Here is a 26,594-nt window from a genome sequence, read left to right on the forward strand (position 1 = left end):
ATTGTCCCTAGTGGGTGTAGGATAGTGTTAATGTGCGGGGATCACTGGGCGGCACGGACTTGGAGGGCCGAAAAGGCCTGTTTCCGGCTGTATATATATGATATGATATGATATGATATATCTATCAATTGTTTGCCAATTTATGACACAAAGGCGACCAATGCTCAAGCTACATCGTCTCCTGGCTTGCAGAACCTGGCGGCTGGTGCTTATTTGGCCACTATTAACCATGGTTTAATAAAAATAGCTGGTCTATTCAAATCTATTACTTTTGCAATAAATATTTATAAACTACAATTTCAAATATTTATAAACTACAATTCAGAACTACTGACAGTAAATTTTCCTAACGTTTGTCAAAATTCAGCCGATTTTTATACTCCAGATAACATTTTAAGATGATACTTTTAATATCCTATTAATTTTTAAGCATAATCATAAGTTTAAAAATTGCAAATAATACTCTTGATAGCTCAGTTTTAGACATTTCAATGTAATATTTCTCAATTTTCTTGATTTCTAGAAACAATATTCATATTAAACCGAATAAAAACTTGATACAAACCCTTTTCTCTATTTTTAACCATGCAAATGTATCTTTTACAATGTATTGTAGCCCAAAGAACCAGGTTTCCCGTAATCCAATTGTTCGACACACCAAGTCAAAAAGATCTTTTCCTTTCCATTTCACCTGCAATACAAAAAAAACAAGTTCATAATATCTCAATTTGCTCTTCAATATTAATTGTTCATGCATTTCTCGGCCTGGACAATATAGCCTTGGGTGACATTATGCAAAGATTAAATGGCTAAGGCACCCACAATAGCTCAGGTGAACAAGGGATTCAAGTTCCCCTATGTTGATGGCAGGATTATTCTCCATACACACACATGGTCAACAGGAGGGGCCTGTTGCTGTTTGCCTTTCCAAGCTCATGCGAACTCCTCACATCTCACAATTGCTCCCAACACTCGCACTGAAATCACCAAGTAATGCGGGCTTATTGCTTACAGGAGTTGACTTCACCAGAAAGTCAAGGTTCCCACAAAATGCCTCCTTGTCGTCATCATCACTGCAGGTCAGGGTAGGAACAGAAGCGCTGACGATGCTAACGTGTCAGGAGTCGGTGAGGAGGAAACGATGCTTCATGACACATCTGTTGACACCGCCAAATAAATTGGGAAGCTATTAAAGGAATGTGGCACAGATGGCAAATCTTAATTTTCAGATTTGTCCTTCCAGAAAAAGGTGTAGTCCAGACAGTGTTTCGTCATCAGCACATTACATCTCAGTGAGAGCAGCAATACCGATCCTACAGCATGCTGGCTACGAGGGCTGTTCTTCACTGGGACCTCACTGTGCCTTCTCTATCGAGGAGAGTGCATATGTTCCACATACCAAGAATTACGTTTAATGTCAGTTTTTAACCACTGAAAGGGGCCGACTGCCAGCCATGATCTGCTGGCCAGTTAATTATTATTAGAAGAGCAACATTGAGAACACCTTCTCCTGTCCTTTCCCTGACAGGGCTGAGCAATGCTATCTCTAAAAAGGGCTACTCTGATGCCCGAGATGCTGGTGACCTTCATCCTCTCTCTCTCTTCCCCCCGCATAAGGGAGCGTTAGACCAAATCAAAGGTCCACTATCCAATAGCATTTATCATCATCTCTACTGGAAAAAATGTTTGGATGATCAGTAAGACCAAAACTAGTCTTGGCCAACATAAACAATCCCAACATTGAAATAGCTTGGCACTCATCATTGGAAAATATTATTAAAAGTTACGAACATATGAACAATACACCTGAATGAATCATGCGGCCTTCAGAAATGATAGAACATAAAAAAGTATTTAATATGTTAAGGCTCATAATGCAGCAGCCAAATTAATTTTATTAGAAAATGACATGTTTGTAAATAAATGCGGATACCTTTTCTTATTGAAGTACCCAAAACAAAACTTAAACTAGGATGAAAAGTACGCATACTCAAAGAACTTGAGGATCTTTTTAGTTGGGCAAGAGTTTAATGGTTCATTGGCACTTTACTGTCACATGGACCCAAGTACATTGAACGTCTGTACTTGCATACAGCTCAGTGGCAATCCTACTATACATTAGGCGCAATCATACTAAGTATGAGAGTGTACTATGATTGGTTCTAATAAAATGACATCCAAGATTCAGAATTGCTAAAATACATATTTTTCTCCATTAATATATCCAATTTAACTAACCTAACATGAGTGAATGATGAAAGATTATCTAATCTTCCAAATGAGAGAACATTCAATTTTACAATTCATTATTACAGTAAAAATTCTAGTGCATTTTGACAGATATTTCATTATTACTGCACAACTATAAATCTTATATTAATTTTTTTTTTGTAAATTAGAAAACCAGTGATGCTCCTCAAGAGACTTTGATTGACCATACAGTTGCAACTGCAGTTGGTAACATCTCGTCTCAATGAGATGGCTATTGGTTCAAGCACCACTCCAGGGTTGTGAGCATTATCTCTGGATTATACTTCAATACTGAAGAATGCAACATTTCAGAAATACCATCCTTCAGATTAATTAATGAACAGAGTTCAACAATCTCTTGTAAAACATAAGATTCACTTGCAATATTTGAAAAAAATAGAACCTTTTCACAACTTAAATCAAGTGACTCACATTCAACTCCACATAATTACAACTGCCAGCAACATAGTAGATCCAACATCTCATTTGCCATTGTACATTACTTTACACTAATCAGTGGCTGAATTTGCCTAGATAACAGAACTGACCTCTTTATTACCTTGGAACAATCAGAGGACGCAAAATGTCAAAAAAAAGTCTAAATCTAAAAGATAAACTCTCTCTTACCTCACAACTGAATTCCATTTCTGCATCCATGGTAATAACCTTAACTTTAAAGGTTTTAGGTTGTTTTTTCTTTAAGCCCATTATCGACATTTTGCTTCCAAAACCTTTGATGATATATTTCAAGAATAGTTTTAAACCTAACAAGAGAAAGCAATATTAATGCTATGTGTACCATTGAGACAATTTATAAGCCATATATCTGTCCAATTATATACAGCAGTTTATGCTGTATACCACCGGTTGGCGCCGTCAGCGATGGCAGCCTCGCCAACGGTGTTGTCTGTTTTTTCGTCTTTTTTGTTATTTTTAGTGTGTTTTAAAAGTATGTGTTAATGTTCTCTGGTATGTTTTATGCAGGGGGGTGGGCGGGGGAAAACTATTTTTTCCAATCTCTTCCCTTGCCAGAGATGCAATTGTTTTCCGGATCGTATCTCCGGTCGCTCTGCGTCATAACATCATGGAGCAGGCTGCCTTGCTCGAGACTGACTTTGAGCCCCACTGTGGGGACGTGGACATACCATCGGAGCATGGGATCCCTTGCCTGGGATCGATGCTCCAACTGCGGCCTGCGGATTTCAACATCGAGGAACTCGTAGTCTCGGGTAGAGACCGATGTCGGCAAGCTCCAAATCGTAGAAGGTTTCGACCAGCTCCGATTTCCCCTCCCCCCCGATGCAGGAGCTTGATCGCCCCAACACGGAGGGCCCACCGCTGGCTACGGGAGTCAAGATCGTCCCGTCAACGGAAGGCCCGAGGCTCCCGACCGCAGGGGAACAAAGAAGGGAAGAGATTGAACGTATTTTTCACCTTCCATCGCAGTGAGGAATATGGAGGAGTCGCTATGGTGGATGTTTATGTTAAAATGTATTTTGTGTTTTGTTGCTTTTTATTGGTATGACTGAATGGCAAAACAAATTCCTCGTATGTTGCAAAACATACTTGGCTAATAAAGTATGATTATGATTATTATGATTACTATAACATAGCTCCCATCTCAAAAATCATGCAAGAGGAGACCATTTGTGATAATGGGGTTTGCTAAAGAAGCAGGTGGTTTATCCGAGTGGTGGATTACTCCTCACTGTGCTGAAGTTTCATCCTTTACTTATTTCAATTCAAACATAATTGCCTATCTGGATTTTCATTACTCTAATCTTTTCAAACATTTGAAGAAAAATAATTACTTTTATTTTGGTTATTTGTTAACATTTAAAAACAACATGGGAAGTGCATCAAAACTCAAAAATAAATAAACCTGTTTGATGGATTGCATTAAATAAAATATAATGGATCAACTGGAAATAATTTCTATCCGGTTCAAATATTTTTCCAAAAGTAGCTGATACAAAATTGACTGAAATTACTCCGATCAAATTCATGTTATGCCGTTCTTCTACTGTGATATCAAGCTAAAGGGTTAGAAGCCTTCAATCATCTTAAGACTACAGAAAGAATTCCAAACGACAGGTCTGTTTAGTAGGTTGAAGATTCAAATCCCAGACCAGGATCAGAATACAATTTAATGCAAGGAAGCTGCAACGTTGGAGATGATGCTTTCTGTGTGAAAAATCATACTCCATCCACTAATCCAGGTGGATGAGAAAATCTTTTGCTGAATTATTTAAAGATGGTACAGGGCTTTATCGGTGCTTTGAAACATAATTGACAATTCTCTTTCAATTCATAAGTAGCTAGCATGACGCCTTTGGAAAGACTTTTAAATGTATATATACTAGACCAAGTGGAGCAGTTGGGCCCAAACCTCTCCTGCAGTACCCTCTCTTCCCCCCCTCCCCCTCATCCTTCCCTCCCCACCCCTCCACCCCCATTACCCTCCCTCCTCCCCCTCCCTACGAGATAGATTTAAACTTTAAAATGTGAATAACTTAAAAAATATAACACCGATTTCAATGAAACTTCTTCCATTAGCACCAAAGGGACAACGTTGTAAGATGGGCCTAAAATTGTCGCACTATTGTGTACCGTTTTGGCTGTTCAGGAACAAACAAACAGAGAGTTTTAGTATATAGATATCGTGGATTAACAATACTCTGCACGAGATTAATTTTTTCCCTTCGTTGAATGAACAGAATATTTTTGTGTTTTTCTGATCATCATGCAAGGGATCCATTGGACTTTAAAGGAGCTTCTCATCAGAAATTTTACTTCAAAGCTCAGATTTGCTAGATTTTATTTGGGCAAGTTAACTTAGGGATATGAAACATATGTAACTGGCCACTGAGACGTTGCATAATTATGCTATAGCCAAATTATTGATAGATCCATTGTTTTACAACAATAGTAATGCACTACCTAGCTGTTCATTCTGTTGGTTCTGTTCAATTGCACAAGAAAGGTAAAATCCTGAAATCCTACCCTACCTTGCTCACACACCACCAGGATGGAATGCGGAACTGATGGGAATAGATAGATACACAAGACCTTGAATCAAGCCTGCAAGTGTTTTGTCCAATAAAAACCCATTGTGACTTACAACTATGTGGGCAGGGGTTGCATACCACAAACTTAAACTGTTAAGTTTTAAAGAGAAATATTCCGTAGGTTTGTAACAGACACTAAATGATTTTAAAAGCTCCAAGCACAGGTCTGAGAGCTTTGCCTCTGGTCACCGCAAAACATGGTTTGACGGGTAGTCAGTTATGCCTTGTTTTAATAGATTATTAGAAAGATTATGAAAATGATGCAAGTTCATTCTTCTCAAATTATCTGTTGGTTCAAAGTCTCTGTCCAGATTCAATGGAGTATTCCAGATTTCTGTTAATAAAGTGAATTCAAATCTCATCACATGATGCTTTCCACAACCCAATGAATGGAGTAGGGTCCCTCCATTTCATTGCTAAAATCAAAGTATCATGTAATTAGGTATTAAATGGAAAAGGTTCCTGAGGTGCAAGATACACTTGGAAAACAGATAATACTCAAGCCAAGAACAGACGGTGTGAAAGATGGTCAGAAACAATCCTGCTCAAATGGAAAACTCAACATGGAATGCAGCAATTTGAAAACTTAATTCTTTTGTTCATATTTTTCCTTAAAATTAAATGTTAATCCCAAAACACATTTCAACTCATGAACAATATTGATAAAGCATTAGAACAGCAGTCTGAAATATTATGTAATTGCTTTGGGGTTTTAAACAAAATAAGCTCCAAAAGCACAAGCTGGCAAATAACAAACAGATCAAGATGATGTGGGGAGACCTCATGATTTTCATGTCCAAGAACAAAGTTGAAAGATTCTTGGGGGTCTCAGAATGAATTATGTTCCATTGATGCAGTTTAAAAAAACAGAACAATGTTTGAGGCATACAAGTCAAGCAGCCTTTGAAATCAAGTCATTCCTTTTGGCTTCATAAGACTGAATTTAAAAGTGTAAAAACAGAAGAATGTTGAATAATATTGTGAAAAGCAGTAAAACACCAATCCCTCATCAAATTAAACAGTGTTTTCAGAAGACTGTAGTCAAAATACAGTATTTAATGTGGCAATCAATAGTCAAAGATACAACAGACTCAGAATAACAAAACATAACTCTGAATAGTGAGTGACACTAGAAATCAGTTTTCAAATTGGTTAAGAAAAAGAGTCAAGCAAATCCAACATATTACTTCAAATCTTGAAAGATTTACCAAAGGGGGAGGAGACATTTAAAAGGATAACATCTGGGATGATATCAGTAAAGAGTAACAAAGACTAGATGACCTTTCAGAACAGAGAATACACACCTACATTCACAGATAACATTAAATTAGTGAATTGAGAACTAGATACTGTAAATGGGAGATTTTAGGATTTTTAATGTGGATAAATTAAAATGAATCTAATAGTTCTCCTTCAATTCTGTACTGTGGTGTGATTCTGTGGAAAAACCGAGGTATTGCAGAACTTTCCCTTTGAAATGTTTTTTTTGCCAGCGTCCTGTGTGCAGATAAACAAGGCCTTCATTGATTACTTGTAACGTCTGGACTGGTGCGAAGGGACAGCAGACATGAATTTATTTTTAAAGTGGATTTACCTCAAGTTTGAAGGGTCAGCTGTCTCTCCTCGGTAATTAATTTGGCAACGCAAACCAAATAAATAATGAGACTAAAACGTTAATAGTGGAAAATATGTACCGATCACCTGTAAAGATAGAAACAAAAAGCTGGAGTAACTCAGGCAGCATTTCTGGAGAGATGGGATGGGTGACATTTCGAGCCGAGATCCTTCTCCAGACTCATTATCTCTAATTGGAGGTACATTTCCATGAGTGGAATGAACATTGGTGATAACAAAATAAACGTTAAAAATAACATTTCTCTAAAGGGATTAAACGTTCTGTAGGCCCAACACTAAACTGTTGTAATACAGTGCTTTCACACGGAAACGAATGGCAACTTTCCGAAGTAACCCACAGATATTGATTAATGGGCGTTTCGTTGAATTTAAGTACAGTTTTTGAGTTGTGTTTGGAGGACTCACCGTCGGTGGAGGCCCAGCCAGATACCAGCCCCGGACTGGAGTTACAGCGAGTCCGTACGATTCGCCACCAGCAACGGAACGGCCTTAAAGCGACGACGAACCGCACAGCAACCCCACTAACTGGGCCATACGTCGGATAAAACCGCCGGGAGGCGGACACTGGCTGTTGGCTGGGCAAAGGGGAGGGAGAGCCACCGCTGCACAACGGCGAATGGCGGAGCGCGCCCTCCAGTGAGGATGAAGCAAAACTTCGCACAAACCCTCCTCCCTCCGCCCCTTCACCAGACGCGGCACCGCGCAAAAGCACCGCCCCCTCCACGCAGACTTTCCCCTCCCATACAAGCAAACTTTTCCCTGCACAAAACAGCTCCCAGCAAACATAACATCTCCTCTCCTCCCCTCTTCTCCTCCCCTCCCCTCTTCTCCTCCTCCCCTCTTCTCCTCCTCCCCTCTTCTCTTCCTCCCCTCCCCTCTTCTCTTCCTCCCCTCTTCTCTTCCTCCCTTCTTCTCTTCCTCCCTTCTCCCCTCCTCCCCCCCCCCCTTAAAAAAAGCAACTCCCCCCCCTAAAAAAAACTCCATTCAAAACCCACCCAAAAGACTTCACACAAACTGGAAACATACCCACCGCAAAATTTCTGGACCAAAACACATCTCCTTAAAACACCCCCGCGAATGGCAATGTTATTGAATGAAATATTTACTCACTAACCCACAGAAACATGTTATGTCTTCCAACCTTACAGTTCTACAGAAAGCTCAAAAAGCCATAAAAATATGGTTGTAGTGTGTTTTTTTTTCCATTTGCCTGCCACCTTAATTCTGCATCCTGCTTCAACATTTGCTTTAAAAAAAACTCAATATAAGCTCAAGTAACATTTCATCTTTTGACTGGACACTTTGTAGCCTTTCAGATTTAATATTAGGTTCAACAATTTCATTGAAATATGTCAATTTTTTGAATTTCACATTTCTAGTTGATGCTTTTCCTGTTTTATTAATTTAAAATAACTATTCTCCTCCCAGTCTCTCACCCTTCACTTGCACCTCCTCAAACCTCATCCACTGTATCCGTTGTTCCAGGTGTCAACTTCTGTACATCGGTGCAAGGCGATCGTTTCGCTGAATACCACCGCTCAGTCTGCCTTAATTTACCGGTTGCACAGCATTTTAACTCCCCCTCCCATTCCCAATCTGACCTTTCTGTCCTGGGCCTCCTCCATTGTCAGAGTGAAGCCCAGGACAAATTGGAGGAACAGCACCTCATATTTTGCTTGGGTAGCTTACACCCCAGCGGTATGAACACTTCAAATAGCTCTTGCTTTCCCTCTCTCTCCATCCCCTCCCCCTTCCCAGTTCTCCCACGTCTTACTGTCTCCAACTACATTCTACCTGTCCCGCCAACTCTCCTGACATCAGTCTGAAGAAGGATCTCGACCCGATATATCACCCATTCCTCTCCAGAGCAGGCCACCTGTCCCGCTGAGTTACTCGAGCACTTTGTGTCTACCTTTGAAATAAAACTATTGTATCATATCGTACATATACCTTGGTACAGTGTACAGCTTTTGTTACGTGTTAACTAGTCAGTGGAAAGATAATACATTATTAATATAATACATTAATATAATGATACATAATGGTATACTGTCAATAGATTACCTTTTTTATTCTACACTAAACGTTATTTCCTTATCATGTATCTGTACACTGTGAGTATGAGTATGAATAAGGTTATTGGCCAAGTATGTACACATACAAGGAATGTGCCTTGATGCTCTGCTCGCAAGTAACAAGAAGAACATATAGTAATTTATTCACAAAATGCTGGAGTAACTCAGCCGGTCAGGCAGCATCTCAGGAGAGAAGGAATGGGTGACGTTCCGAAACGTCACTCATTCCTTCTCTCCTGAGATGCTGCCTGACCGGCTGAGTTACTCCAGCATTTTGTGAATAAATACCTTCGATTTGTACCAGCATCTGCAGTTATTTTCTTGAACATACAGTAAGCAATTAAGAATAATGGCTCGATTGTAATTATGTATTGTCTTTCTGCTGGCTGGTTAACATCCAACAAACATTTTTCACTGTACTTCGGTGCACGTGACAATAAACTAACCCTAAACATTGTAGAGTGCAGGAGGCTGGGTGTGGAGTGTAATTGAACCGGAGCTGCAATGTCACAGTCGGCCAGCAGAGGCGGTGGTTCCCGACTCCTCGCTGCGGGGCAACCAGGCGGGAGCGCCCACAGCGCATGCTTGGGTTACGCCGCTCCTGGATCGATCTACGTCGAGTGGGAACACGCGGACTGAGGCCGGATGGGTGCGTGAGTGAATGACCGAATTGCGGGGTTCGGCAGACTATTTGAAGCACCCGAGGTCTTGATCCCCAGGTAAGTGCGACATTATGAAGTTGTTGTGTGGCCCGGTGCGGTTTCTTGCGCTCCGCTGCCAAGGTGGGAGCAACGAGGTACCGCGCATGCTCTGGAAACGGGTCCGCCGCCTTAGCGTTTCCCCGGAGTCGCGGACTTCAGGAGCACGGGGGGCCGTGAAAGGAGGTGCACACCGAGGTTCAACTGTCCCAAACAACACTGAAAGGAAGAGATTAGCAAGGGTCAAACTCACTGTTTTTAACCCATACTTTTACATAAATGAAAATGTATGTATGTGTTTTACTTTACCTATTTACGAGGATGTCAAAAGTCAAGTGTTTTATTGTCATTCCCAAATAAAACAATGAAATTCTTACTTGCAGCAGCTCAACAGAATATGTAAACATAGTACACGGTAAACAATATAATAAGCGAGAGAGAAAAAAAGTTCAGTATACACATACACACACATACATATATATATATATGTGTGTATATATATATATATTCCCAGGACTTGAAGGCCTGGGCTAAGGGGAGAGGTTGAGCAAGCTGGGACTCTATTCCTTGGAGTTCAGAAGGATAAGGATTGATCTTATAGAGGTGTACAAAATCTTGAGAGGAATAGATCAGGTAGATGCACAAAGTCTCTTGCCCAGAGTAGGACAATTGAGAACCAGAGGACATAGGTTTAAAGTGAGGGGGGAAAGATTTAATAAGAATCTGAGGGGTAACTTTCTGATGCAAATGGTGACAGGTGTATAGAATGAACTGCCAGAGGATGTAATTGAGGCAGGTACTATTGCAACATTTAAGAAACATTTAGACAGACACATGGATAAGACAGGTTTGAAGGGATATGGGCTGAACGCAGGGAGGTGGGACTAGTGTAGATGGGACATGTTGGCTAGTTGAGCTGAAGTGCCTGTTTCCCCGCTGTAAAACTCTATGACTTTAGTACACATGATAATAAACCAAACTCACGTACAGCTATACTGAACTAACTAGAATTCATTATAAACCATGGAATAACCGCCTATGCTTTGTCATAGAAGCATACAGCGTGGAAGCACTATAAATCTGAAATAAATAAATGTAACAGAAATGTCTGTTGGAAAGAACTGCAGATGCTGGTTTAAACCGAAGATAGACACAAAATGCTGAATTAACTCAGCGGGACAGGCAGCATCGCTGGAAAGAAGGAATGTGTGATGTTTTGGGTCAAGACCCTTCTGCAGTCTGAAGAATGGTTTTGACCTGAAACATCACCCATTCCTTCTCTCCAGAGATGCTGCCTGTTCTGCTGAGAGTCCAGCATATTGTGTCTATCTGCAATAGAAACATCAAATGGATCAGGCAGCTGGAATGGCATGTGCAGTTTTGGTCTCTGTACCCAAGGAGGAAATTAGTTTAGAGTCAATCCATAGTAGGTTAATCAGACTGATTTCTTGAATGATAATATTTTTCTTGGGGAATATTGGTTTATGAATAGAATGGTCTATGCTCACTGCATCAGAAGAATGTAATTAGGTGCAGGGGAAGGTCATCTTTCCATTACACAGCTATTCATCAAGGTCATGCTTTACAAACAAACAAAGGAATCAGGGGTGGGTAATTAAGGCCTCTGTTAATTAACAAGACTATGGCTGTCTTGATTGTAACCTTCACTTATTATTACTGTCTACCCAAGATTGCCTTTCACCTCCTTGCATATCATGTATCTACCTTAAAAAAAAACACAGACTCTGCTTCCACTGCCCTTTTTATAATAGAATTGCAAAGACTCGGGCAGCTTATCAAAATGAATTTTGCAAATCAAAATGTAGTACAGCCATCAATTTCCTTTTATTATACATGGGATTTTCTACTTTTTCAAAGAACTCCCCAAACATGAGCAATTAATCTTCTACCGCAATTTAATTTTCCTTTGCCATTCTCATATTCCTTGATTCCCTTAATATCCAAAAATCTATCGAACTTTCATTTAAAATTGCGAAATTAACTTCGTTCGATTCATTTCAAATATATCTGATGGTGGAAGGTATTGATGGATAGAAAAAAGGACATAAGATGCTAGAGTAACTCAGTGGATCAGGCAGCATCTCTGGAGAACATGGATATGTGAAGTTTTGGGTTGGGTCCCTTCAAACTTGATGTACAGATGTTGAAAGGCCATATCCTCTGGTCAGGGGGCATTGTTTCAGAGTTTTTTTAAAAGAGAGCATTGCAATTAACAGGTGTCTCAAATGCTTGTATTATTGTAATTGACTAAGTAAACTATTGGAAAATAATTGCACTCTGCACTGTCTCAGTCAGGTACTTCCAAACATCTTGGGTGGCACTGCGGGTAAAGGTGAACAAACCACCCAACCCTGCGTATCTATTTCAAAATCTGCTGTAACATTAATTGTATAATCATCAACAGTATCATATAGAAAAAGAGCAGAATAATCAGTAACTGAATTATGTCTGTTCAAGGTAGCCAAATTACCCCCCCCCCCCCCCCCACTCTGACCCAGCTTTGCTAAACCTAACAATATGTCCATGTTATTTAAATCTAATTTTTGCTAATAATTTTATAAATAATTGACGTTCTCTTGCTATTTTGACAGACTACAACTTAGAAACATAGAAAATAGGTGCAGGAGGAGGCCATTAGGTCCTTCGAGCCAGTATCGCCATTCATTGTGATGAAGGCTGATCATCCACAATCAGTAACATGTGCCTGCCTTCTCCCCATATCCCTTAATTCTACTACCCCTAGAGCTCTACCTAACTCTCTTTTAAATTTATCCAGTGAATTGGCCTCCACTGCCTTCTGCGGCAGAGAATTCCACAAATTCACAATTCTGGGTGAAAACGTTTCTTCGCGCCTCATTTTTAAATGGCCTCTCCTTTATTCTTAGATTGTGGCCCCTGGACTCCCCCAACATTGGGAACATTTTTCCTGCATCTAGCTTGTCCAGTCCTTTTATAATTTTATACGTCTCTATAAGATCTCTCATCCTTCTAAACACCATTGAATACAAGCCCAGTCTTTCCAATCTTTCCATGTATGACAGTCCCGCCATCCCAGGGATTAACCTCGTGAACCTACGCTGCACTGCCTCAATAGCAAGGATGTCCTTCCTCAAATTAGGAGACCAAAACTGCACACAATACTCCAGATGTGGTCTCACCAGGGCCCTATACAACTGCAGAAGGACAACATGCCATTAGCTTTCTTCACTTTCTTCTGCTGTACCTGCACACTTACTTTCAGTGACTGGTGTACAAGGACACCCAGGTCTCGTTGCACTTGCCCTTTACCTAATCTGACACCATTGAGATTATTCACAAAATGCTGGAGTAACTCAGCAGGTCAGGCAGCATCTCGGGAGAGAAGGAATGGGTGACGTTTCAGGTCGCGACCCATTCCTTCTCTCCCGAGATGCTGCCTGACCTGCTGAGTTACTCCAGCATTTTGTGAATAAATCAATTTGTACCAGCATCTGCAGTTATTTTCTTATACCATTGAGATTATAATCTGCCTGTGTTTTTGCTGCCAAAGTGGATAACCTCACATTTATCTACATTATTATACTGCATCCGCCATGTATTTGCCCACCCACTCAATCTGTCCAAGTCACTCTGCAACCTCCTAACATCCTCTTCGCAGTTCACACTGCCACCCAGCTTTGTGTCATCTGCATACTTGCTAGTGTTACTTCTTATTCCATCATCCAAATCATTAATATATATTGTAAATAGTTGCGGCCCCAGCACCGAGCCTTGCGGCACTCCACTCGCCACTGCCTGTCATTCTGAAAAGGACCCGGTTTATTCCTACTCATTGCTTCCTGCCTGCCAACCAATTCTCTATCCATGTCACTACCATGTGCTCTAATTTTGCTCACCAATCTCCCATGTGGGACCTTATCAAAGGTTTTCTGAAGTCTAGATACACTACATCCACTGGCTCTCCTTCATCCATTTTACTTGTCACATCCTCAAAAAATTCCAGAAGATTAGTCAAGCACGATTTCCCCTTCATAAATACATGCTGACATGGACCAATCCTTTTACTGCTATCCAAATACACCGTTATTACCTCTTTAATAATTGACCCAGCATCTTCCCCACCACCGATGTCAGGCTAACTGGTCTAAAATTGCCCGTTTTCTCTCTCGCTCCTTTCTTGAAAAGTGGGATAACATTAGCTACCCTCCCATCCATAGGAACTGATCCTGAATCAATTGAACATTGGAAAATGATCACTAATGCGTCCACGATTTCTAGAACAACCTCCTTGAGTACCCTGTGATGCAGACCATCAGGCCCTGGGGATTTATCAGCCTCCAGTCCCATCAGTCTACCCAATGCTATTTCATGCCTAATGCAAATTTATTTTAGTTCCTCTGTCTCTCTAGATCCTCTGTCCTCTAGTACATCTGGGAGATTGTTTGTGTCTTCCTTAGTGAAGACAGATCCAAAGTACCTGTTCAACTCTTCTGCCATTTCCTTTTTACCCATAATAATTTCACCCGTTTCTGCCTTCAAGGAACCCACATTTGTCTTTGCTAATCTTTTCCTCTTAACATACCTAAAGAAGCTTTTACTGTCCTTCTTTATATTCTTGGCCAGCTTCCCCTCGTACTTCATCTTTTCAGCCCGTATTGCCTGTTTTGTTACCTTCTGTTGTCCTTTGAAAGTTACCCAATCCTCTGGCTTCCTGCTACTCTGCTATGCTATACATCTTTTCTTTTAGTTTTATTCCATCCCTAACTTCCCTTGTCAGCCATGGTTGCCTCTTACTCCTCTTAGAATATTTCTTCCTGTTTGGAATGAAATGATCCTGATCTTCTGGATTATGTTCAGAAATTCCTGCCATTGCTGTTCCACCGCCATTCCTGCTAGGATCCTTTTCCAGTCTACCTTGGCCAGCTCCTCATGCCTTCATAGTCCCCTTTGTTCAACTACAACACTGACACTTCTGATTTAACCTTCTCCCTCTCAAATTGCAGATTAAAACTAATCATATTATGGTCACTACCACCAAGTGGTTCCTTTACCTTGAGTTCCCTTATTAAATCTAGTTCATTGGACAACACTAAATCCAGAATTGCCTTCTCTCTGACCAATTGTTCAAGCACTTTTTATTGCAACATGCGCCTTAATTTAGTTCGACAAATAAACTGACAAGTTACTACCAGTACAAGCTGCTCTAAGAATCCATCTCGGAGGCACTCTACAAACTCCCTTTCTTGGGGTCCAGAACAAACCTGATTTCCCAGTCTACCTGTATATTGAAATCCCCCATAGCCTCAGTGTTACATGCCAGTTTTAACTCCTGCTGTAACTTACACCCTATATCCAGGCTACTGTTTGGGGGGCCTGTAGATATCTCCCATTAGTGTCTTCTTACCGTTACAATTCCTCAACTCTATCCACAGTGACTCTACATTGTCAGTCCCTATGTCACCCCTCGCAAGGGACTGAATTTCATCCTTCACCAGCAGAGCTACCCCACCTCCTCTTCCCATCTGCCTGTCCTTTCTATGGGACGTATAACCCTGAATATTCAATTCTTAGGGTTATACGACCTGTAAAAAGGACTCTTACCATGAGTAATTAAATACTTTACTATGTTCTATTTCCAGGTTTTGTTGTTACTCCATTTGGTCACATGACCATAAACTAGGCCCAAGTGAATTTAAGAATGAACTATCTAGTTAATAAAACACAATGCAAAAATCCTATAAATAATGTACAGTACTCCATGACAAAATGTAAATCTTTATCAACAGGGAAAAAAGCTATTTAATCTGGACAGTTATCTCATACTTCCTTCGATCATTAAGTATGGCTCAATCTCAAACTCATACGTCAGAAGTTAATAAATACAGGATGCATTTGTGACTTTTGCACAAATCAGTTCTTTTAGTGTAGAACTGGTGACAATGTTGCATTACTGGAGTTTTTGGGCAAAATTTATCAAACTGAATTATTTGTACATGAAAATAATATTTTAAAGAATTTTAGCGTCTTTTTGGGGAAGGGGTTACATTTAATGCTGCTGAACTAATATGAACCCTTGATACACATAAAAATAACACTTAATGTGGCAGAATAGTTTATCCCTCATTTGGATCGGGTGGGGTCAATTATTTTCCCACCGTCTTGAATAAATTATGAAAAGATGATAATTTGATCATTATCTCGTCACCATTGTTGAAAAACCTGTATATAAATTGGCTGTTTTTGCTCACATGACATTGAATCCATTTATTTTGGTTAGGTGGTATGTTTTGGAATTGTCTGATCATGTAAAATTTTCAACATAAATGTAAGTTCTTTTCAGACAAATATTTTGGAGCTATTTTGTGTTACTTACACTCAATCACTTTAATGCAGGTACTTTACAAGATGTCAACAAGAACAGCTTCTGTCCACGCCAAATGGATTATAGGAAAAGTGATTGGAACAAAAATGCTGAAGACAGCTAAAGTCAGAGTAACTAGGCTTGTCCTGAATCCATATCTGTTAAAGGTAAAATAGCCTGTTTTGACATGTGTAAAATATTTTGCAGGTTAAAGACAAAAAAAGAACATTTGTTCAATTTGAAGACTGTTATTTGTATGCAATTTTTCATAGTTCTTAATCACTCTTAATACCAGTGAATAAAGTGATTTGGGGTTTGAATGTCACGATTTATTTCTAGTATTTTTAAAATCTGTGTATAAGCTTTTGATAGGTTCGGTCTGAACTTCTGTTCCTTTAACTTGTTAAACTGTGAGCAATATTTCCAACGATATTGGGTTTGTATGTTCCATGACCATTGATCCAAATCTGTAGACGTGATGCACAGAAATGAACCTACATATCGCTAAAATCTTTATTTCCCTAATATGGGGCTATTCGTTACTTCTACTCCCTTTATCATACACATAGTTTTAATTGTAGAAATGTTCTTTTTTTAAATTGCTTTGCATATTCTCAGTTCAATTTTGTATTATATTTTCAACCAAAATATCTTTTCATTTTGGTGTGAAGTATTTTTTACTTACCATGTATTTCACAAAATAAAAGAGTTGAGATACAGATATGTGCTGGAGTAGCTCAGTGGATCAGGCAGCAACTCAGGAGAACGTGGATCGGTGACATTTCAGGTTGGGACTCTTCATCAATCTTAAGCTACTCTGGCATGTTGTGGCTTCTCCAGAAAATATGATTTCTGCCAAACACTGAGAATTGTATATACTTTGTTTATACTTCAATGAGATGACCTCATTATTTGGAATAAAGTATAGGCCAAGTCTGCTTAGTTTCTCTTTCTTGGATAGTTCCTCCATCCCAGGACTCCATCTGAGGAACCTTTATTGCCCTCCAGCTATCAGAACTGGCTGTTGCTCCTAAATAGGAATGATGTCTTAGGTCCTAAATGTACAAACTAATTTTTTTTTTCAATATTGTTAAATGCAAACTAAGTGCACTTCTTTTACAATTGTAAGTTTTTTAAATTGTTCATTTCTTTCCCCCCCCCCAGTTTTATAACAAGAGGAAGACCTATTTTGCTCACGATGCTGAAGAACAGTGCACAGTGGGTGATATTGTGCTTCTGAAGGCTTTACCTGAACGAAGAACCAAACACGTGAAACATGAACTGGCTGAAATTGTGTTCAAAGTTGGAAATATTATCGATCCTATAACTAAAAAACGTTGCAGTGGGAGCAAAATGTTCGAGCCCCTCACAGACTTTGATTCAGATATGGGATCTCTGAATGATCAATTCAAGAACTTGGAGGTCAATGCTTCACAGAGTAATTCTGAACACAAAGCCTCAATTAATTCAGCTGAATAAATATTAGTTCATCTGAACTGGTTATTATAATGAAAATTCATGTTCTTATTATTTTCAATAAATCAGACAATATAGTTTAAAGATGTGATAATGTTTCTTTTTCCCAGCTTGTATATTCTTTCAATTGGATGTTCTAATAACAGAATAAAATAAAATGCATATAATTCTCAATATCTGAATTCTTTTCATTGTATATTCTCACATTCAATCCATTAAACATAAGAGTGACAAGGAGTGACACGGTGGTGCTGCCTGTGAGAAGTTTGTATGTAACAACATTGCAGCAAGTAGCGTGGATGCTAAAAAGTTTGAGCTCTACTTTAATCTGTGTTTGGATGTCTGGCAACCACTTGTGGTTCGCTCTTTCACATAGTCTACAGGGAGCACCTTTCCAAGGTAGACACAAAATGCTGGAGAACTCAGCAGGACAGGCAGCCTGTCCCGCTGAGTTACTCCAGCATTTTGTGCCTACCTTCAACTTAAACCAGCATCTGCAGTTCTTTCCCACACATTTCCAAGGTTATGGGTATAATTAAAATCCCAGTAAAAAACCATTCCATTCGAGAATGCTCCATTAATACGGTATTACGTTGTACAAAGGAAGAGTTACTGTGTATAGGTAATAACGTGTACAACCTTTGAAAGTTATGTTTCCTGTTTGAGCTCTTCTTGGGCATTAATGCATTTTGTTTTGAAATGATTGGTTGCATTTTTCCTCTACCTTGGTGGATTGATTGAACTCAGCGATAAAACTGTCAAGTTAGAAAGGTAATTATTTTGAAAATCGGCCTTGCTCAATCTTTGGACTTTAAGTTCTATGTCATGATGTTGCTTAATAAATATCATTAGAATTAGTATAAATTTGAAATTTATGAAATAGTCACTTCCACAAAGCTTAGTTGTTGCCATCATGTAGCATTTTTGTAAAACCTTTTTTCTTTGCTTCAAGGTAAATCGGAGAAATACAAAGGCTTCTCACAGTTGAAACAGCTATTGTTTTAGGACATGAAGACAGGGTAATTGACAGAAGCTAGTGCATGGAATCATATTCCAAACAAAAGTTATCATCTTCAGAAGGAGAAGAGAAAGTAAAAAGTAAATTCAGAGATGCACTCTGGTCACACGGCCCATGGTACTATATAAAATAAAACCAAGTACTGGAAGAACTTAGCAGCACCTGTGAAAAGAAAGAACAGTTAACATTTCAGGTCTATGACCCTTACAATTTTGAGGAAAGGTTGTTGACCCCAAATTTTAATTGGTTTCTCTTTCCATGGTTGCTACTTGATGGGTGGAGTACTTGCAGCATCACTTTGTTTCAGATTCCAGTATCCACAGAGTACTATTTGCACATTTAGAAGGTTTCTCAGTTTATTCTGCAGTGTAGCATCACAATTTCGAGATTACATCAAATTCTTTCTTGCAATTAAAAAAGAACACCACCATTCATCATTCAACTAAGACCATGCACACTTTTGTTATGTGCAAATGATTTTTAGCTTGCTTTCATAGTGAACAAGAAAGGCATAGAAAAGTCACTAAGGAATGGAGCAGCTTTCTGATACTAACCGATTACCATTGTAATTTTTCTATACACACACACACATAAAAACAACCAATAATCAGGGGCGGCCACGGTGGCGCAGCGCTGGAATTGTTGCCTTACAGCGCTTGGAGCACGGAGACCCGGGATCGATCCCGACTACGGGTGCTGTCTGTACGGAGTTTGTACGTTCTCGCCGTGACCACATGAGTTTGCTCCCAGATCTTCAGTTTCCTCCCACACTCCAAAGACATACAGGTAATTGGATTGGTGTATATGTAAAATTGTTCCTAGTGTGTGTAGAATAATGTTAATGTGCAGGGATCACTGGTCAGTGCAGACTCATTGGGCCGATGGGCCTGTTTCACTGTACTAAACTATACTAAAGCCCCAATTTCAGCAACTTAACATTTATCCAAATTAATCAAAACGCTCTTTAAAAATAACTTCACATTAACACAAACCTATCCTTGCAGAAAAGGATTCAATTTCAGTGTTTGGCCTGTCCTCGCAGGTTGCAACCCAGCGATCACTTGCTGTCCCTCTCTCCATCCCTCCCTGACCCCAGTTCTCTGACTTGTTTCACTGTCCTCCTGATTAATTTTACTGTTTGTATGCCTCATCGTCAGCTTCCCCTCAGTCAACAAATTAACCATTCTACATTTCCTTGATCAATGTCTGCTTTGATCTGTCGTTTTCACACCTTACCCTTCCATGTCTCTAGACTCCCTCTCACCTGACTCCCAGTTTGAAAAAGGGTCTCAACCCGAAACGTCAGCCATTCCTTCTCTCCAAAGATGCTGCCTGACCCGTTATACCTTCAGCATTTTGTCTTTTTGCACTCTTATTCTTTTGTCTTTATTATTTTGTCTTTTTGCACTATTATTTCGTTTTAATTTTAGAGATACAGTGCAGAAACAGGGCATTCAGTCCACTGAGTACGCGCCGACCAACGATCCCTGCGCATTAACACTATCCTACACCCACTTAGGGACAATTTTCAATTTTACATTGTAAATATGTATATATATATACAAAATGCTGGAGTAACTCAGCAGGTCAGGCAGCATCTCAGGAGAGAAGGAATGGGTGACGTTTAGGGTCGAGACCCTTCCTTCTCTCCTGAGATGCTGCCTGACCTGCTGAGTTACTCCAGCATTTTGTGAATAAATACCTTCGATTTGTACCAGCATCTGCAGTTATTTTCTTACACTGTACATATACACATATACACACACTGAACTTTCGTTTATTATATTGTTTACAGTGTACTATGTTTACAGATTCATGGTCAGCCATGACCGAGGGGGCCTAAGATGTTTACAGATTCTGTTGTGCTGCAGCAAGTAAGAATTTCATTGTTCTATCTGGGACATATGACAATAGAAAACACCAGCATCTGCGGTTCCTTCCTACAGTGAGTAAATACTAGCTTCAGTGCATTGGAATTGAAATGTGAGCTATAGGGAGAGATTGAGTAGGCTGGGTCTCTATTCCATGGAGCGTAGGAGGATGAGGGGAGATCTTATAGAAGTATACAAAATCATGAGAGGAATAGAGTCTTTTACCCAGAGTAGGGGAATTGAGGACCAGAGGACATAGGTTCAAGGTGAAGGGGAAAAGATTTAATAGGAATCTGAGTGGTAACTTTTTCACACAAAGGGTGGTGGAGCAAGCTGCCAGATGAGGTAGTTGAGGCTGGGACTATCCCATCGTTTAAGAAACAGTTGGACAGGTACATGGATAGGACAGGTTTGGAGGGATATGGACCAAGCGCAGGCAAGTGGGACTAGTGTAGCTGGGAGATTGTTGGCCGGTGTGGGCAAGTTGGGCCGAATGGCCTGTTTCCCACACTGTATCACTCTGAGTCTTGAGTCGATCCCAGGTTGCTGGGTCAGGGTTACTCCAGGCTCACCCCCCCCCCCCCCCCCCCCACTCCGCGCCCCGCCCCGCCCCGCCCCCACACGCCTAGCGGCGCATGCGCACACGCTGCCGTTGCGGGGGTGAATGTCACCTCCACAGCAAGATGGCGGCCAGAGTTATGCTGCGCCTTGCAACCGGTGCCAGGGGGGTGACGGCCCGGGTTAGAAGCGAACACTGCGCCCTTTCTCTCGATGTTGACATCACCACGTTAACCATGACCAGGTCAGTGCACGGAAAGGCTGGCAGCCGCCGTTGTTTTGCCGCCTGTGGCTGAGCGTTGTTGCCGGAGCGCGCAAACTGAGGTAAAGTTTGTCGGCAGGCCCTTTCCCTTCTGTCAAATGACAGGTGTGCCGCTGTGCTGCTTCTTTGTTCAGAATAAAATGCCTTTCACCAACAGGTTATCGGCTAAAAGAACGTCAAATTAACATGCAGTTTAAAACAGTGAACCGAACCATCTACAATTGACTGGTTTTAAGCCTTATTTCCAAGTTTATTTTTACGAGACTCGCATTTGAGGATTTTATTTCGTCAAGGTCATTATCTGCAGCAATTGCATCCTCTATAATTGCATAAATGTGGACTAAGTTTGTTCTTCAAGGTATTCAATCATTATGCCAGTCCCTCAGTTGAAACATTTGTGTTTCTGATCAGCAAGGCAATTATTTAAACTCAGTGTTTTACATCTGCAGTGAAGATGTTTGATGGATTAGACAATAAGAAAATTGTAAACAGTAAATCGCAGATTTAAACCTTTAAGTCATATATTGTATATTTTCAGAGTTGAATCGTAAAGATATCCATTTACACGCCCCTTTTCATGGTTTTGATGTCACAAAACTCTTTCAGTGCTGACATACTTTTGAAGTCCAAGAAAATAATTGCAGATGCTGGTACAAATCGAAGGTGTTTCTTTCACAAAATGTTGGAGTAACTCAGCAGGTCAGGCAGCATCTCAGGAGAGAAGGAATGGGTGACGTTTGGGGTGAGACCCTTCTTCAGACTGATGTCAGGGGGGCGGGACAAATGAAGGATATAGGTGGAGACAGGAAGATAGAGGGGGAAGGGGGAGGGGAAGAGAGGAACTATCTAAAGTTGGAGAAGTCAATGTTCGTACCGCTGGGCTGCAGGCTGCCCAAGCAAAATATGAGATGCTGTTCCTCCAATTTCCGGTGAGCCTCACTATGGCTCTGAAGAAGGCACTTGACAGAAAGGTCAGAGTGGGAGGGGGAGTTGAAGTGCTCAGCCACCGGGAGACCAGCTTGAACTTTTGAAGTGCAATCACTGTTATGATTTCAGAAATGTACAGCAGTAATAACGTTGTGGTAATTAACCAGATGACCATTTTCACTGAAGTTGATTAAGGTATATTTATTGATTTGGTCATTGGCTGCCCTCCCTCATGTTTGTCAAAATAATGCTGTGACACTTTCATGTCTTTTATTGACATGCTTTTAGACCAGTACTTTGTGCAAGTTATCTTTCCTGGTGTTCTATTTGATTAAATTGTTCATCGGCTAGTACCCCTTAAATTCTTCTTGTGTCCTGTACAACATCGCTTTACACTTGACCATGTCAAATGCCAGGTTTCCTAGCCTGCGTTTGGTTTTTTTCTGAATTTTAATCACTTTTCTACATTGATTTCAGTTCCCTACCTATTTTCTTCTTTCCCACTTTTCCAAGACATTGTCACATAAAACTATCTTTTGTCAAGCATAGGTGCATTAACAAAACACATGTAAGCATTGCCACACATTGGGACAGGTGTCTAAAACCCTGGTGTAATAACTTTAGGTAGCACTTGTGAAGAATGAAAGAGATTTTAAAAAACAGGTAGATTTAAGGAGATGGGATATTACTTAGCGTCTTGGAGGATCAAATAAGAAAGTATTACAGATGAAATGATTACTGATATCTAAAGATTATAGGACAAGAAAAAAAATAGGGAATGGAGGCCACAGAGAGATTTGAAAATGTGGATGAGAATTTTAAAACTGATTTGGGAATTAATGTAACTCATCAAGCGCAGAGTGATGGGTAAATGGAAAGTATTCATCAGCATCTTAAGAACAGAACCTTGACAAGGATTGAATGAAAAGAGCTGACCAGGAATGCTTTGGAATAGTTGAATCAAAAGCTAATAAAGACATGACAGGATGAGCAAAGGCAGCGGTGGAATTGAATGATATTATAGAAATTAAAATATTCACTTTTATGACAGGGATATCTGCTCTGAAGCACAAATTAGATATTATGCCATGTTCCTGGACATTGAGGTTTATTTTCAGAAAATTGCTGGAGGAATGCATGGATTTGGGCTTCATATTAGTCGAAGGAAGCGTGCTAGTACGGTGTTTAATGTCAGGCAAATATACTGATGACTGGAGACAATGAATAGGTTACGGGTATTGGTAGATGGGTAAAAGACACTGTCAGCATACACAAATGAATATTTTTTGCAATCCTATGATGTCATGGCTGGTTTTGATGGGAACTGTTTTGCAGCAATGAGAATGCGAAAACTTTCTCCAGTGGAGAAGATGGATTGCATTTGGAAAGAAATTAAATAGTGTTTTCTATATGGAGGGATGACGACTATACATTTTAAGGAGTGAGGGAGGGGGAACAGCACTTGATGGGAAAGAACTACTAACATCATCAACTAACATGAAGCTCGGGCAAAGAAGGTGGATAGGTAGCAATCTGGTAAACATAGGGGTGAAGAACAGGAATCGTATGAAATGAGGTCTTTATATGTTCATGATGGAAGATTAGAACAAAGCTAGAGAAAGATGTGAGTTAGAACATGGATTGACTAGGTGATTGAGATGCAACATTAGTTTGGGTGAAGGGAAAAAGGAAAGTGGCAGAAATAGCAGTGTAAATGGGATATAATTGGAGGATTGCAAATAGAAGAATGGATGAGCAATTTAAGAAGCCAATTTGCAAGCTAGCAAAAATGCCACACTTCTGGTGTATTCATTGTTGAACAAAGAAGTGAGCAGTTGACCTAATGGTACTTTATGGGATTCAGCAAATCTGACATTGAGTGGCAAAACTAATTGTCTTGCATATCCAACCTGACTTGCATCTCTGGGGCTTAAGAGACCAGATCTGAAGACTGTATCAGGGGAGAAAAAATGATAATTACAATGGGCCCTCGGACATTAAAAAGTTTGTTTTGGTTATCTGTTCAATCATTTCAGATATGATGTGGGGGAATGGAGGACCAAAGACATGACAGTTGAGATTTTTAAAACATGTACTGTATATTCAAATCAATTGGGAGTGGTATGGTTTTAAGAGCAGGCTGAGAAACAAATTGGAAAGGGTTTGTAGGGAAGAGTGCTGTGGTTGATGGATGATACATCAGAAATGACTGTGACATTTAGGTGACAGAAGTACTGAAGTCATTGGGTATGGCAAGGCCATGTAGGTTGAAAGAGTTTTAGAATTGCAGAGGAACGACTCGGGCAAGAAATATGTGGAAACAAGATGAAATGCTGTGATTAGCTGAAATTGCGATGTTGTGCATGACAAAAGAAACACATCCAAGCTGTGACTAAAAAGAAAAGATGCCCAATAGTTAAGTAAAACCACACAGAAAGGCAAGTCTGATCCAGACAAGAACTGGTGCCAGAAAAGGTAAGAATGTGCTGAGGAATGTGTGTGATTAACTAACTGTGAATATTCGGGTATAAATGTACTGTCTGCACAATTCATGTTTGTGGGACCACGAGGGACAGTGAGTATGTAGCTATAGTCGGATTGCTCTCCCACACCCGCATGCGTGAATAAAGAGGTATCGTTACTTTCTTAAGGTGTCTAATGTGGTTTGTTGTCTGAAAGTGCGGATTGAACTTTAACATTGGCGTAGTCGGTAGGATCTCGCTGGGACCATCTCCGACGACTGCGGTCTGGCCGGGACCTCGAAGGGAGTAAAAGTGCATGATCGGATCCATTGAGTCTGAACTCCCGAGCAAGTTCCCGGGAATACCGTGGTCCCTCATCTGAGGTAGGTCTGGTTCCCTGCCGAGAGCCTCATAGAAGACAACACCGGGTAAGAAAGTTTTATGAATTGGTCAGTTCAAATTGTGTAACCAGTCTCAGGGAGGCTGAGGTCTGTGTCTATTAGAGAAGTATGTTTTATGAATTGGTCAGTTCAAATTGTGTAACCAGTCTCAGGGAGGCTGAGGTCTGAGCCTATTAGAGAAGTACATTTTTTGTGAATTGGTCAGTGCATACTACGTTAAACTAGTTTCCCGGAGAGGAAAGTGGGGTTTGTGGTAAATTAGTAGTAATAAGAGGGCTGAAAATGGGACAAGCCCTGGATAAGAGTGATGGTGGAGCTCCAGTACAGCACATGTGTTACTTAGACCCAGATAAACGTAAAGGTCAGAGCAAGACAAAAATGCAGTTGGCCAACAGAATTGTAAACAATTGCTTATGCAAAAACGGAAACCTAAGCAAAATAACTCCAGGGTCCCCTTGTTTGGCATGGCAACCCTGTTTATAGAAGAGGGGGATGAGGAACAAAGTCGGGAATGGTGTAAGCCACCTCCCCCATATGCCCGTGGCCACCAGTCCCTAAGAGCAGGAACTGCCCCACTAAGATCCCGTCTGGGGGCTACGCCACCCCCACAGGAAAGGGCGCCCCCAGAAGAAGATGATACCTATAGCGACTGGGAAACTGAAAAGGAGGACGAAAAAGAGGGGAAAGGGCTGAGGCAGAAGGAGGAGCAGTACTTGAATCCATCAGTGAGAGAGTGAAAGAAAAAGCAGAAAGGAAACGCGAGGCCGAGAACCAACAGAAAACTAAAAAGATAATGCCAATGAGAACAATGCCAAATCCATTGGCCGGAACATTTCCACTGACTCCCACTATGTTTTTCGAGTCGCCCACAATTTAGGCGCCTTCTGGCAACATCGAGGATTTCTTACCTCTTCTGGAACACCACTCAAGAATGCAACTTATGTGACCAACCTATTGCAAGCCCTAGCCCTTCTGGCCCATCTGGCCATTATTAAGTGCAATGCCCATACAGGCGGCCGAGACGATGTTTCCCAGCGAAATGCCCTTGCTGACATCACTGCCCGCACAGCAGCTTGTGAATCCTGCACCATGGTCCCCATAGAACAAAAGATTCTAGTAGGCAGAACGGCCTTGCCAGACATTGGTGATGTACAGTTAATGCAGTGGTGCGCCTCTGCTACGCAGCGCGATCTTTGGAAACGAGAGGCCTGCGCCATTGACTCCTTGATGGGATTCTGGCTCACCCCTCTCGGACAAGTTTGTGTACCTGATGTTGTTCTTCCCGTTCTTTTAAACTCCCTTACGCATGCTGGTAATGAGGGAATGGTCTAGATGGCAAAAGAAACATGGTGGCATCACAGAATGCACCAGGAGCCGTTAAAACAAGCCTCGGAAAATTGAAATTTGCAGGCGAAACAATCCCGGAAAGACAGTAAAATGTCCAAAGGGAGTGACACCAATGCCAGGCCAACCCTTTGAGTATATACAAGTAGATTTCATATAGCTGCCACAGGCACATTGTTATCAGTATT

At 40.6% G+C, this 26,594-nt stretch overlaps 3 protein-coding genes across 7 annotated transcripts in view; 2 read left to right on the forward strand and 1 right to left on the reverse strand.

Annotated features, from left to right (window-relative positions):
* Positions 1-9,682, reverse strand: part of LOC144606412 (merlin-like) — a 32,542-nt gene extending 22,860 nt beyond the window's left edge. For 3 of the 5 annotated variants that reach the window (XM_078422468.1, XM_078422464.1, XM_078422467.1), the window contains exons 1-3: positions 7,359-7,483; positions 2,878-3,014; positions 566-691 (exon numbers count right to left, since the gene is read on the reverse strand). In XM_078422468.1, the coding sequence (XP_078278594.1) occupies positions 566-691; positions 2,878-2,967 (216 nt within the window). In that variant the 5' untranslated portion in view covers positions 2,968-3,014; positions 7,359-7,483. Of the gene's footprint in view, positions 1-565; positions 692-2,877; positions 3,015-6,912; positions 7,020-7,358; positions 7,496-9,474 lie in introns of those variants that run through there. The other 2 variants (XM_078422465.1, XM_078422466.1) reach the window with 2 other exon arrangements.
* On the forward strand, positions 9,558-17,719 carry mrps17 (mitochondrial ribosomal protein S17). The gene is made up of 3 exons (XM_078422472.1): positions 9,558-9,747; positions 16,120-16,254; positions 17,252-17,719. Exons 2-3 carry the CDS (start codon positions 16,132-16,134, stop codon positions 17,564-17,566), a joined length of 438 nt encoding a protein of 145 aa, XP_078278598.1. The 5' UTR covers positions 9,558-9,747; positions 16,120-16,131; the 3' UTR covers positions 17,567-17,719.
* A 3,368-nt stretch (positions 17,720-21,087) lies between these two features.
* The window catches only part of LOC144606479 (protein NipSnap homolog 2-like), a 28,300-nt gene continuing 22,793 nt past the window's right edge, over positions 21,088-26,594 (forward strand). Inside the window, exon 1 of the mRNA XM_078422628.1 lies at positions 21,088-21,254. Within this exon, the coding sequence (XP_078278754.1) occupies positions 21,088-21,254 (167 nt within the window). The remainder of the gene's footprint in view (positions 21,255-26,594) is intronic.

The sequence above is a fragment of the Rhinoraja longicauda genome, chromosome 26 (assembly GCF_053455715.1).
Source record: "Rhinoraja longicauda isolate Sanriku21f chromosome 26, sRhiLon1.1, whole genome shotgun sequence".
NCBI classification, from domain to species: Eukaryota; Metazoa; Chordata; class Chondrichthyes; order Rajiformes; family Arhynchobatidae; genus Rhinoraja; species Rhinoraja longicauda.